The following is a 12,768-nucleotide window of genomic DNA, read 5'->3' as shown; positions in this document are numbered from 1 at the left end:
CCTAAAAAACATTTTCTCCAACAAAATACAAATTGACAACAATCAATTCATTAATGGGAGACCCTAAGGATAAGAAAAATCATTGTTGTGTTTGGTTCCCCCTCGGGTAGGGGTATCTCGAAAACTAAAGCCTTTTTTGAGGACTTGCTGCTAGACTATTAGATTGAGCAGTATGGTGTGTAGCTGGTAGTTTTAATTCTGCAGGATATATGAGGTGTTATGCACTTTGGGTGTATGGTTTTGTGATTTGGGTTTCAAAAAACGTGTTGAAGCAATTGTAAAAACAAAAACGGTATAACTTTATTATTTTTTTCACAGAACTTCGAAGTGCAACATGCATGCAAAGCACTTACAGTTACAGTTGTGTGATCACAAATTATGATCTCTATCAAATACAGTAATGGTAAAGAAAAATGACTGAGCCTAACTGGATCACATAGCACCTCATCAACATGAAAGGCAATATCTGAACTACACAGTAAAAAACCTAGTGTTAATTTTACTCCTTAAGAGTTGAATTTAACTCTCTGTCAGATAACATTTGGTCCCACTCGAAATTAGTGTAAATTTTACTCTATAGCCAGTGTAAGATTTCCAGAGTTAATTTTACTCCATTTTGTGTCAAAATTAACAATGAAATGTGTAAAAACATTTTACACTGTGATCTGTTTACACTGTCAGAGTAAATTTTCACTACATAGAGTAGTTTTCTACTCTAAATATGGTTAAATTACGTGCGTATTAAGTGTATATATTTTTTTATTTTATATGAATGAAATAGTAATAATTCTTAACTGCTGTAATATATAAGGCAATACACACAATCGGGTACTGTATCACACCTTTTATTGCCTGATTAGAGATAACAGTATGGGACAATGTACATTGCTGTGTCATTTTCCCCACATGACATTTTTAGGTCAAAAGGCCTTTGATAAGGCAGATCATCAACATTAAAGGCAACACATTCTTTTTTTGTCTTAGTCACTTCATAAGCAAAATAATGTTCATTAAAAGCTACAGTAAATAAAGGAATGGTGAGCAGCACCGGTTTCTCATGTATAATCACAACCGATTCGACCTGGTAAAACAGTGGCATTTCAAATTCAACTTCACCACAAACGACCAGGTGTGGGCGGTATACATATCCATTGTGCTTAGCCCACGTCACTTTAATAACCTTATCACAATTGGACATTTTCATTTGCATAGCAATCACTGAACCACCTTTAATCATATTTAAAGAGACACATTTTCCTGGACCAATGTCCAAGCGAAGGAAGGTTGTTGAGGATCGCCACTTGTGTGCCATATGATTCTGGTGCTTTTTGGCCAATGTTTTGGTGACATTTTTAAAGGACTTAAGCTGTGTCTTGAAAAAATTGTGTTTACCTTCATATCGCATGCACCAGCTATGGAGTACAGGTCCTATTTTCTGAATGCATCTAGGGTAATGAATCAGGAAATGATGTTTTAGTAACAGTCTTTTATGAGGATATACCTCCTTGAACAGTGTGTGATGCTCAACAATCAAATGTTTCAAATACACGCATAAGCCTTGAGATAAAATGGGCGAGAAAACAATGTTGACGATCTGTAACAACAATAAAAGCAGGGTCCAGTGTTGGTCTGTAGAGGCTACCAAATCTCCAAATATAAGGGGAACATTCCTCAGCAAGCACCATGACTGAATTGCGTTTAGTCCCAAATCATTAGACTCTGCACTTAAATTCACAGCCACTGGCCTATTACATCTCTCTGTAAATCCATAATCAAAACATAGTATTCTTGAATTCAGTTCTGCCAGTGTAATTTTTTCTTTCAAATAAAAAAACAGCTGCTTTAATTCAAATTGGGCCACACCTTCTAAAAGATCATGCATCACATCAACTGAGTAGTTCTCGGTTGTGTGAAAATATGTAAGTGAATTTAGTAAGCATGATCTCTTCACGCCAAATACATAAGGAAGAGAAGGCCTATGTGCCATTTCTTGGCAGTGAGCACTGTGGGCCTCTTTGGTACGCAACACTATTTTGGGAGACTCTTCGGAGAATTCAGTTTGGAAGTCCTCTTTTTCGGCTAAACAAAACCTACAGCAATACCTTGCACTGAAACTCTCAACCAGACCAAACAAACTATGTAGGCCTAAATTATCTCCAGTCACCTGTATAACACTGCCACGAACACAACCACCATACAATGGAATATCAATGCCATTACTCTCTAACTGTTTGAGATCACAAACAATAGGATCTAAAATAGCACTAAAACCGTAACGCTTTATATCCTGAGCATGAAACAAGGCACAAAGATGTATATTGGCCAAAATAGAATTCCACTTCGGTGAGAAATTCCTTAAAGTAAAATAAATACCACCCATTTTATGAACTCCCTTCTTGGACCCCAAGGGGTTGGCAATCTCGAAATCGTCATAAAACATTTGAATCTGTACAGTGTGTCTCTCTGTTGAAAATAGAGGATGAGTGTTGAAGAAAGAGCCATCACAAATATCTTTGAGTTTTGAATCACTTATATTTGGGCTTTTGAGCATTTCTCTGGCATGTTCACTTTTAAATATTGAGTTTAATGTCGATAAAATTGGAACATACATAAATTTGTCTTTAACTACTACTTGGTCATATGTTCCTGTCTTTTTGTTGAGCCTCAAGTCAAATCTTGAGCCAATTACAAGCTCCACTGGCTCCACAGTTTCCCATTTGCTGGTCATAAATTTTGATTGTTTGTATTCTGAATTTAGAGCTGTGAATGGATTCTCTAATTGGTCAAAACATCCCTCAACTTTCTTGCATGATTCAGTTCCTCTTTGATCATGAAAAACACCCTGGATGACTGACTCTCTAGCATGCTCATGTATATCCTGCACAATATCCTCCATAGAGGTCACAACTGAATTAATAACAGACTGGGCTACACCTGCTGCCTTAAGATCTGAAATGACAGAGGCACAACTATTTACAAGATGTTCTGAGGATAACGCTTGCTCTGACTCAACCTCAGCCTCATATGGCTCTTCTGCAGGACTTTCATCACTATTTAGAACACTTTGACAACGTGGTGGTTCAGTTTCAACAACAACATTAAAACCACTATTCACATGGGACTTGTTAAGATGCTTCCTAAAACCCGAAAAACTATTAAAAAAACGTGAGCATCCCACTTCGCCACATTTAAGATGAAGAGTCTTTCCTGTACAGAGTCCATGTATAACTTTGAGGTGCTTTATAAGATTTTTTGCCTCACCAAGTTCTTTGCTGCAAAGAAAGCACCTCATTGTTTAACGCACCATTCGCACTCGCAACTCTGCGATTCTTGGCGTTTCCTTCGTTTCCCCCACATCAATGCTGTAAATGGTGGTTTGCAAAAAAGTGAAGAAATTATTCAACACAGGACTGTAAGATGTACAAAAGACGTAGTGGGCCTTAAAGAGTTCATCCAGGGCTCCGACTGCGCTGGTTGCTTTGCATGGAAGTGCATGCTTGTCGATAGCAATGAAGAAGGAGGTAATGCTGCTTTTTGTGGGTCCCTGAGCAAGGAGGTAGGGCTGACTGCTTTGACTTATGGTGTCAAGATGCTGCTGCACGCTTGTTCCCGTCTGTAACAAAACACATTCAACAACACTATTTATTAGAAATTAAACAATAACATGAGATCACTCCAAACAATTAAAGGATTCAAGAATTTGAGAAGAAATTGATGTTTGATTAATTATTAAATATTAGTGTAGTGTACCTTTTGGAATTTGATGAGGTGATCTACTGCATGAGATGCTGAGATCTTCCCTGGCCTCTTTCGTCCCTGTGCGGATGGCGGTAGCAGATGTAGCAGCAGTATGATGGTTGACATGTCACTGTCCCAGCCTAGAGGCCAACAAGTAGCAGGTTAACATTATGCCATAATTTCCCACCATCCTCAATATATTTAGCAACATGCTTCTTAACATTCAAAGACATACCATTTTCGACTTCAGTAGATGTCTCAGCGTTGCGCATCAAATCAAGAAGGTCTGTGGAGGGGACCAGTCCATGGCTTTCCTTAATTACTTTTGCTTTGAAAGTGGTAGGCCACCTCTCCAGGAAATTGTTGGCAGTCTGCTCACCAAACATAAGTCTGAAATCCTGTTCTATCTGTAGTTTGAAAATGAAAAAAAGAAGAAAAGGAGGAATTGGTACCTTGTGCTACATTTTACAATATGTCTCAGTATTCAATGAATGTAGATGCCATACCAGTCCTGGTGTGTCCAGGAACCGTGGAAATACTGAGAAGACCTCTGCTGATTTGTCATTATCATTGACCATGGCATGGCGATAACTGAAAGTGACTTTCATCTTCTCACGGATGGTGTACTCATCAGCAGTGTGTCTCAACACAGCGATAGCGGATTCCACTTCCTCGTCAGTCAGGACTTGGTCGGCAGTAAAGGGTCTAGTACGCCCATGGCCTGGACCACCAACTTTAGAAAAAGACAATTTTGTTGTTACTCTTTATAACTACACAGTTTTATATCCTCCTGTCAACACATTTCACAGGTTGATAATTTCACCTCATGATAAATATTACCTTTAGGAGATCTACTAACTGCTGGACCTCTTTCCTCTGCAGCTTTTCTTTGAATAGTCTTCAACCGCCATGCAAGGTATCCTGAACCCCTTTCAGGATCGTAGTAATGATCCTATGTATAATGTATGCACAGTGTGATATATACATTCATATGATATCAGCAGTTCGAAGGGCAAATATATTTCAAAACCTTTACTTACATAGCCATTCTGTGAAGATGGGTCTTCAAGATATGGAAACAGAGCGACAATCCCCTGTGCATACATCACTCTCACACTCCGGGGCGGAGATGTCCTGGTGTATTCAACAATCAACATTCATAGATAGCATTGAACAACATAACCTAAACAACAATTGCAATAATGTTTAAACAATGTCTCATGATAACGTATTTGAATCTATTTTACCCATGTTTTTCTGTCATCTCTGCGGTAAGTATGTTGATTAGCTGTCTTCTGGTTGAATCTGTAATGGATTTTGTTTTTGCATACTCCTCCATGATACGGTCACCTCCAGGCTTTGTCGTCAAGATTTTTTCAATTAGCTAAGGGATCAAATGTGCAGTATTGTATTTTTAAAATGTCTTGGAAATTACGATACAAATACGATGCACCTCAAATTAAACATGTGACTCAAACTCCACACACGCACACACTGACTACTCACAGCTTTTGCTTCATAGTTGATGCGGCAAGGCCTTTTAGGTTGACTTCCTCCGGCTGCAACTGGTTCCTCAGCTGGGTCACACAAAGAGAAGTTGAGGATCACTGTGTCTTCAGATGCAGTAGAGCGTGGAGATGACGTGGACTGAGGGTTACCTGAGCATTGAGAAATATAAATGCAATTTCATAGTTCAATACATCCACTTCAACCATGTGTGTGTACAGTCATATGCAAGTAGTCAGCAATTACCAGGTGCTTCATTGGCCAATGAAACAAGGAAAGGTCCTTGAGACTCTTTAACGACCTCCTCAAAAACCTCAGCGTCGACCTCTGTGTTGGACTGGTCATGGACCTTGATGTCCAACCGTCTATCTTCATCGATGTTAAATTTAATACTCACTAAGTAAAATAAATAAATAGTGCACAAACATTTCTGATGAGAAATAATTGCAATATGCAATTGCAACTTGAACAAATTAGGCTACTTTCAATCCAAATTAAGTGCCTACCTTCTCTCAAGAAATCACCAAATGTTACTTCAGGCAGCTTTATGTACTTCTGCTCTCCACCAAACGAAACACGCAGCAGCATTTTCTGTAAAATTTAAGGAAGGTTGAATAACTGTTAATATCCATCAAAATATTCTCTGAAGAATCAGAGCAAAGTTATTAGAAAACGTAATTGTCTAATAAACACTCACGGAGTTATGGTACCAATAGGCTAATTTAGGGGGTGCAAATAAACTTGTTAGCTGACCTTCAGTCTTCCTAATGACTTTCTTTGCAATTCAGCAATTGTTGAAATAACTCAAGACTATTTCTGGTTTCAGACAGGCACAAATTAAGCACGAGAACATAACATCTTGCAAATGATGGCACCTTGGGCAGAAACCAGGTTGTCAAGCTAACTTGCTAACATTTTGGTAATGCTACGTTAAAGTCACATTGGGCAGAAACCACGTTGTCAAGCTAACTTGCTAACATTTTGGTAATGCTACGTTAAAGTCACATTGGGCAGAAACCACGTTGTCAAGCTAACTTGCTAACATTTTGGTACATTAACCTAACGTCACCAACCCGGCAGAACAACTTAAATCATCACTACCCTATACATCGCAAAGTGTTAACAAGCAATTACAGTCTGAAATGTGTCATTTCAATTTCGTTATCAACTATATTACTTCCAAGTTCTTAACGTGGTATTGCAGTCAAATGCATCTGAACTTGAAGTCAGTGATACTGATTAGCTAACTACATCTATCTATGCACGTCTAACATAAAATTTTAAAAGCCTACAATCGTCCATCGTCGTCAATATATTGCAAAAAGTTGGTCGTTAGTGGAAAAATATCTAGCTAGATGGTGAAAACCTACAAATGCTCAAATAGAATTACCACGATAGGTCTACAGGGAGAGATGATTTCCAGCGTGCCAGCTCAAGCTCATTGTGTAGTAGTTAGCGTCAAGGCTAACACAATTTGCCCTCATCCAAAATTGATTGTTATACTGTGGTTAACATAACCTATTACATGTACAAAATGGCATTTACAGAAGTAGATTACAAATTCTATGTGCAGGTCAATTTAACTGAGAGAAAAAACGTTTGTCTAAAATGAATATGCCATAGTGTTGCAGCTGATGGTAAGCTCACCCCACGTTTAACCTAGTCAACCGGCTCACTCGAACGTTACCGACGGAGTTTACAATACAATGTAGAGAGGGTAAAAGTAGCCTAACTAACCCCAATCAACATCTACGCAACAAGGCTATGCTACATTAAATACATATGTTTGATGTTGAAAACACAGGACTGCTACTTACCAAACGGCGTCTTTCTCCAGTCTGAGCAGTTTCTGACGTGGTGCAGGTTACAAAACTTCAGAAACAGTGGCGGGAATATTGGAAGGGAATCGTTGAGGGAATTCATCACGCTGTAGAGTAAATGTTTTCACTGCATGTACACAGAATTTGACTCTCATCTTTAACTCTACTGTTTGGTCAAGTTTACTCTTCACAGTAATGGAAATACACTATCTAGTTTTAAATAACTTAACTCTGAAAAATTAACAACCCATTTTTTACTGTGTAGCTAACTTTTAGGGAACAAAAACCTTGAGTGATGCACCCAGCCCTGACAGCCTTTGGCAGTAAAAAATTAACTGGACCAAAAGTGAAGTTATACCTTTAAATCACTCTACAGACATTGCTCACCTTTGACCAGCTCCTTTAACCTGGAAAAGAGAGGGGATGAAATATTTCAGTGGAAGGATTAGAACACACATTAGTAAATTAATTGATTTGAATTCACAATCTTGAATCATTTCTTTAAATGAAGTTTTCAGAAGATGGTCTGTCCTGCTGTTGAGTAGAAATCGTCTGATGTTCTGTGACTCGCGTTCTTTCTATTGTCCAAGATGAAAGAAGGTTCGGAGACATTTTTTTACTGAAGAGACATTCAGAGCTTTAGCCGTCAGACTGTTATTTAATCCATGAAATATAATATCTGTATCATTGTTCTGCACAAATGCACCAGTCAGTTCCTCTATGTGAAGAACTTTGCAGTAAACCAGAGATTTATTCTGATACGTTCTCTATGAACATGTCATAGTATTACTTACTACTACTTATACAGTTTAACTCCTAAAAGTCAGAATTCAGAATGACCCATTTCAGAATAATATACAGTATATATGATAGGATTTTAGTTATTGATATATTATTAGGAAAACTCCATCAGCTGAGGAAGAGTATGTACTTTGATCAAAAGCTTTACATTACAACTTCATCATCCTCCAATATAAATCAAATATATATAAGCAAGGAAGTAACATGTAGACCATGGAATGAGAATTATATATGTATTAAAGCAACAATGAGGCAAAACACATTGTAAATGAATGATAATGACAGGAACAGGAATCATATTTAATGCACATTCTCTCTGCAGGGACAAACAGCAGTCAGTCACAAACTAATATTCAGGAATATGTGGTTTATCAACCTGACAGTTTCTACTAAGAAATCAATTAATAAACACAACTTCATGGCAAAAAAGTATTTAGTCAGCCACCAATTGTGCAAGTTCTCCCATTTAAAAAGATGAGAGAGGCCTGTAATTTTTATCATAGGTACACTTCAACTATAAGAGACAGAATGGGGGAAACAATCCAGGAAATCACATTGTCTGATTTTTAATGAATTAATTGGTAAATTCCTCTGTAAAATAAGTATTTGGTCACCTACAAACAAGCAAGATTTCTGGCTCTCACAGACCTGTAACTTCTTCTTTAAGAGGCTCCTCTGTCCTCCACTCGTTACCTGTATTAATGGCACCTTTTTGAACTCGTTATCAGTATAAAAGACACCTGTCCACAATCTCAAACAGTCATACTCCAAACTCCACTATGGCCAAGACCAAAGAGCTGTCAAAGGAGACCAGAGACAAAATTGTAGACCTGCACCAGGCTGGGAAAACTGAATCTGCAATAGGTAAGCAGCTTGGTGTGAAGAAACCAACTGTGGGAGCAATTATTAGAAAATGGAAGACATACAAGACCACTGCTAATCTCCCTCGATCTGGGGCTCCACGCAGGATCTCACCCCGTGGGGTCAAAATGATCACAAGAACGGTGAGCAAAAATCCCAGAACCACACGGGGGGACCTAGTGAATGACCTGCAGAGAGCCGGGACCAAAGTAACAGAGGCTACCATCAGTAACACACTACGCCGCCAGGGACTTAAATCCTGCAGTTCAAGACGTGTCCCCCTGCTTAAGCCAGTACATGTCCAGGCCCGTCTGAAGTTTGCTAGAGGGCATTTGGATGATCCAGAAGAGGATTGGGAGAATGTCATATGGTCAGATGAAACCAAAATAGAACTTTTTGGTAAAAACTCAACTCGTCGTGTTTGGAGGAGAAAGAATGCAGAGTTGCATCCAAAGAACACCATACCTACTGTGAAGCATGGGGGTGGAAACATCATGCTTTGGGGCTGTTTTTCTGCAAAGGGACCAGGACGACTGATCCGTGTAAAGGAAAGAATGAATGGGGCCATGTATCGTGAGATTTTGAGTGAAAACCTCCTTCCATCAGCAAGGGCACTGAAGATGAAGCATGGCTGGGTCTTTCAGCATGACAATGATCCCAAACACACCGCCAGGGCAACGAAGGAGTGGCTTCGTAAGAAGCATTTCAAGGTCCTGGAGTGGCCTAGCCAGTCTCCAGATCTCAACCCCATAGAAAATCTTTGGAGGGAGTTGAAAGTCCGTGTTGCCCAGCGACAGCCCCAAAACATCACTGCTTTAGAGGAGATCTGCATGGAGGAATGGGCCATGGACCTTGTGAAGACTTACAGAAAACGTTTGACCTCTGTCATTGCCAACAAAGGGTATATAACAAAGTATTGAGATGAACTTTTGTTATTGACCAAATACTTATTTTCCACAATCATTTGAAAATAAATTCTTTAAAAATCCTACAATGTGATTTCCTGGATTTTGTTTTCTCATTCTGTCTCTCATAGTTGAGGTATACCTATGATAAAAATTACAGGCATCTCTCATCTTTTTAAATGGGAGAACTTGCACAATTGGTGGCTGACTAAATACTTTTTTTCCCCACTGTATATACATATATACATATATATGACTTCTCTAACTTGCAAAACAGTTCAATTTAATCATGCAAAATACAACAAACTTTATTGTTTTCATGGACAGTTTAAAAAATGTGAGCTCATCCCAGGTTCACATCACCGCACCTATCCTGAGGAGCTCCTCTATATGCTTCCCTGCTCACCTTCACCCCTAGGGTCCAGAAGAATAGGACAACAGATAAACAAATAACACACACAGATATCATGACTGCAGCACTAACACTCGCAGGACTGACCCAATGCAAATCTTTATAAAATACATGGACCTTGTTGAAAAGGTGCACCGACACCAACTGATCAGCACATTACTGATTTTATTTGACTCAAACATTAAGTCCATAAGATAGAAAAGGCGTATCTTCACCATGAGGGTTGGTAGAACTCTAGACAATTAGTATGTAATAATTTATTTTTTAAAGCTAGTTAACATTTGAAATTAATAAAACATATTTGTGGGTTTTGAAAATGCACAAACTGTTTGGAAACCATGTTATCCTTATTTATTATATTTACAAAGTGAAAATGTCACTATAAGTGTTGTATTTCTTATTGTACGGATTGGACCCTGTTATCATCCAGAAACCTGCTGTTAAATGAAGTTGACGTGATGTTCGATCTGCTAACATCAAGATGATCCTGAGTCAGTGGGAAAGTCAGAGGATGATACACTTGTCTTTGTATTTTTGTTTTAGTTCCTTTAATTATTGTTCATGTTTTTTCTCCATCTCTCCTATTTGTTCTTTTAGGTCTGTTTCTTTGTGTTTTGATAGATCTTGTAACAGATTGTAATCTTTGCCCCGGCTCTCTTCTGTCTCTTGCATTTGTCTTTTCTGCTTTTTCTTCAGGTCCTCTATTTCCTCCATGTGCTTCTCCACCAAGGCTGTAAAGTCCTTGGAGTATTTCTGTGTGAACTCGTTGAATTCTTCAGCTTGTTTTCTGGCCTCCTCTTCATAATTCTTCTTCATTTCCTCCAGTTCTTTCTTATATTTCTTCTCTAAGTCTTTTCTCTCCTCCTCCTGCTGTTCTCTTCTCTTTTGTATTTTCTTTCAATCTTCCGTCTTTTATTTTATGTTCATGTTTCTCTTTTTCTTGCTCGTATTCTTCCTACAACTCTGAAGTCTTGTTTGGTCCTCACATCGTTTCCTCTCATGTTCTTGACGTTGTTTTTCCGACCATTCTTCTCTTTCCTTCTCCCAGTCTTCCTTTTGCTTTTTCATCTTTTCTTTACTCTGCTCCAATGCTCCTTCAAGTTTTGCCTCCCATCTTTCTTTTGGTTTCCTCCTGCCTTTTCTTCTCCATATCCTCTTTTTTTCTCAGCTCCTCTTTCCTCCTTTTCTCCTCTTGTTCCTTCTGGATTTCTTCCTCCATCTCTTGGAGCTGTTTGGCTCTCTTCTGCTCAATTTCTACTCTCTCTTGTTCTATTCTTTTCTTCACTTCTTCCATTTCCTCCTTGTGTTTTCTTTGCAGCTTCTCCCTCTGTCTCTGCATTTCTTCTTCCTTCTCCTTTAGGATCTTCTCAAATTCCTTCTGTATGGCAGCCTCTGCATCTTGAAACATCTCTGAGGTGAGAAGAAGGTTTCCCCTGCTCATCATTTCTCCTGTTTTACAGGCATAGTATCTGTCTACGCGCCCTGCATAGTGGGTCCTGTTACAGATTCTTGCGGGCTCGTCCGGGATTAGCATCGTTTGAGACGACCATATGCTAATCCAGTGATAGTGGACGCAAAGGACCGGACTGACGACGTGTTGCCGGAGTGAAGGTGCTTCCAGTTAGCGACTCAAGAGGTAGAGAGGCCACTTTGAAGGGGATCTACCTCCTAGGAGTGCAGAACTGTTTGCCACAGTTGCCCACAACACACAGGATGTCTGGCAACGAGAGGAAGAGACTAAGCTGGTCCATCAAGAAAATACTTCATCAGCTAACAACAAATGAAGCGTATGAAGTTGCCACCCACCTCGATCCAGTGGAAGGACTTGACTCATCAGAACTAAACAGGGACGACGAGGAGGGCTGTGTTGAGTATATTGCTGCTTATACGAACCTTATGACTCTACTAGACCTAGAGGATGAGGAAATGTTAATGTTGTTGTTTCTACAAAATGCTGTTGATTTGACTATTGCAAACCGTAGCAGGGGCACAGTGTGTTCCAAACAGGGTGAAATTGATGCTTCTGTTAAGTCACCTCTTATATTATCTGCTACTGTTAATGCTAACCAGTCACATGAGCCATTAGACCAGAGGTCTTCAACAGGGGGGTCGCGACCCCCAGGGGGTCCGCGGAGGTACTGCAGGGGGGTCGCGAAATCTTTGGTTGATTAGACAATTTTTTATATATATATATTTTTTTTACAAACCGTTTTTTCCCACAAATTGCAATGTCTTTAAATGCACAACACAAATCCAAAATATTATAGCGAACGGAAAAATGGAGGCAGATGTGCCAATCACGAGGCCGTGTGACACACGCTGGCTCATAGACATAATATTATGTCTATGCGCTGGCTCTGTCAGGTTCCCCGTGATTGGACGAGAGCCTATTCAGGCCCCAGTTTACTGAAGACCCAGACACAGGGATGCACGCAGCGACATTATTGAGAAGACCATACATATAAAATGGATCGTTTTGTAACTCGAGCGAAAAAATCAACAAGCACAAGCGAGATACCATCCACCAGTGAACATGCAAGTGAAGAGGCAGAACCTGCTGCGCCTGCAGATGTTGCAGCTAATAAGGGTAAGCGCAAAAGGGAGAAGACACGAAAATATTCAGATCATTATCTGAAGTTCGGGTTTACCTTTAAGGAGACAGATGGCATTGAGTTTCTAATGTGTGTCATTTGCTCTACTGTTCTTTCAAATGAATCTATGAAGC

The 12,768-nt window shown here is 39.3% G+C and overlaps 1 protein-coding gene across 1 annotated transcript; it reads right to left on the bottom strand.

Annotated features, from left to right (window-relative positions):
- Positions 1 to 829: 829 nt before the first annotated feature.
- Positions 830 to 5,586, bottom strand: LOC134874134 (uncharacterized). The gene is made up of 9 exons (XM_063898150.1): positions 5,491 to 5,586; positions 5,245 to 5,396; positions 4,986 to 5,122; positions 4,779 to 4,872; positions 4,579 to 4,690; positions 4,245 to 4,471; positions 3,974 to 4,145; positions 3,751 to 3,878; positions 830 to 3,613 (listed from the first exon to the last, which is right to left on the bottom strand). The coding sequence occupies exons 3-9, from the start codon at positions 5,075 to 5,077 to the stop codon at positions 3,296 to 3,298; spliced, it is 1,143 nt and encodes a 380-aa protein (XP_063754220.1). The 5' UTR covers positions 5,078 to 5,122; positions 5,245 to 5,396; positions 5,491 to 5,586; the 3' UTR covers positions 830 to 3,295.
- Positions 5,587 to 12,768: the final 7,182 nt, after the last annotated feature.

The sequence above is a fragment of the Eleginops maclovinus genome, chromosome 12, assembly GCF_036324505.1.
Source record: "Eleginops maclovinus isolate JMC-PN-2008 ecotype Puerto Natales chromosome 12, JC_Emac_rtc_rv5, whole genome shotgun sequence".
Lineage (NCBI taxonomy): Eukaryota > Metazoa > Chordata > Actinopteri > Perciformes > Eleginopidae > Eleginops > Eleginops maclovinus.
The sequence above is the reverse complement of the archived record's forward strand: the minus strand, read 5'-3'. Positions and strand labels throughout refer to the sequence as shown.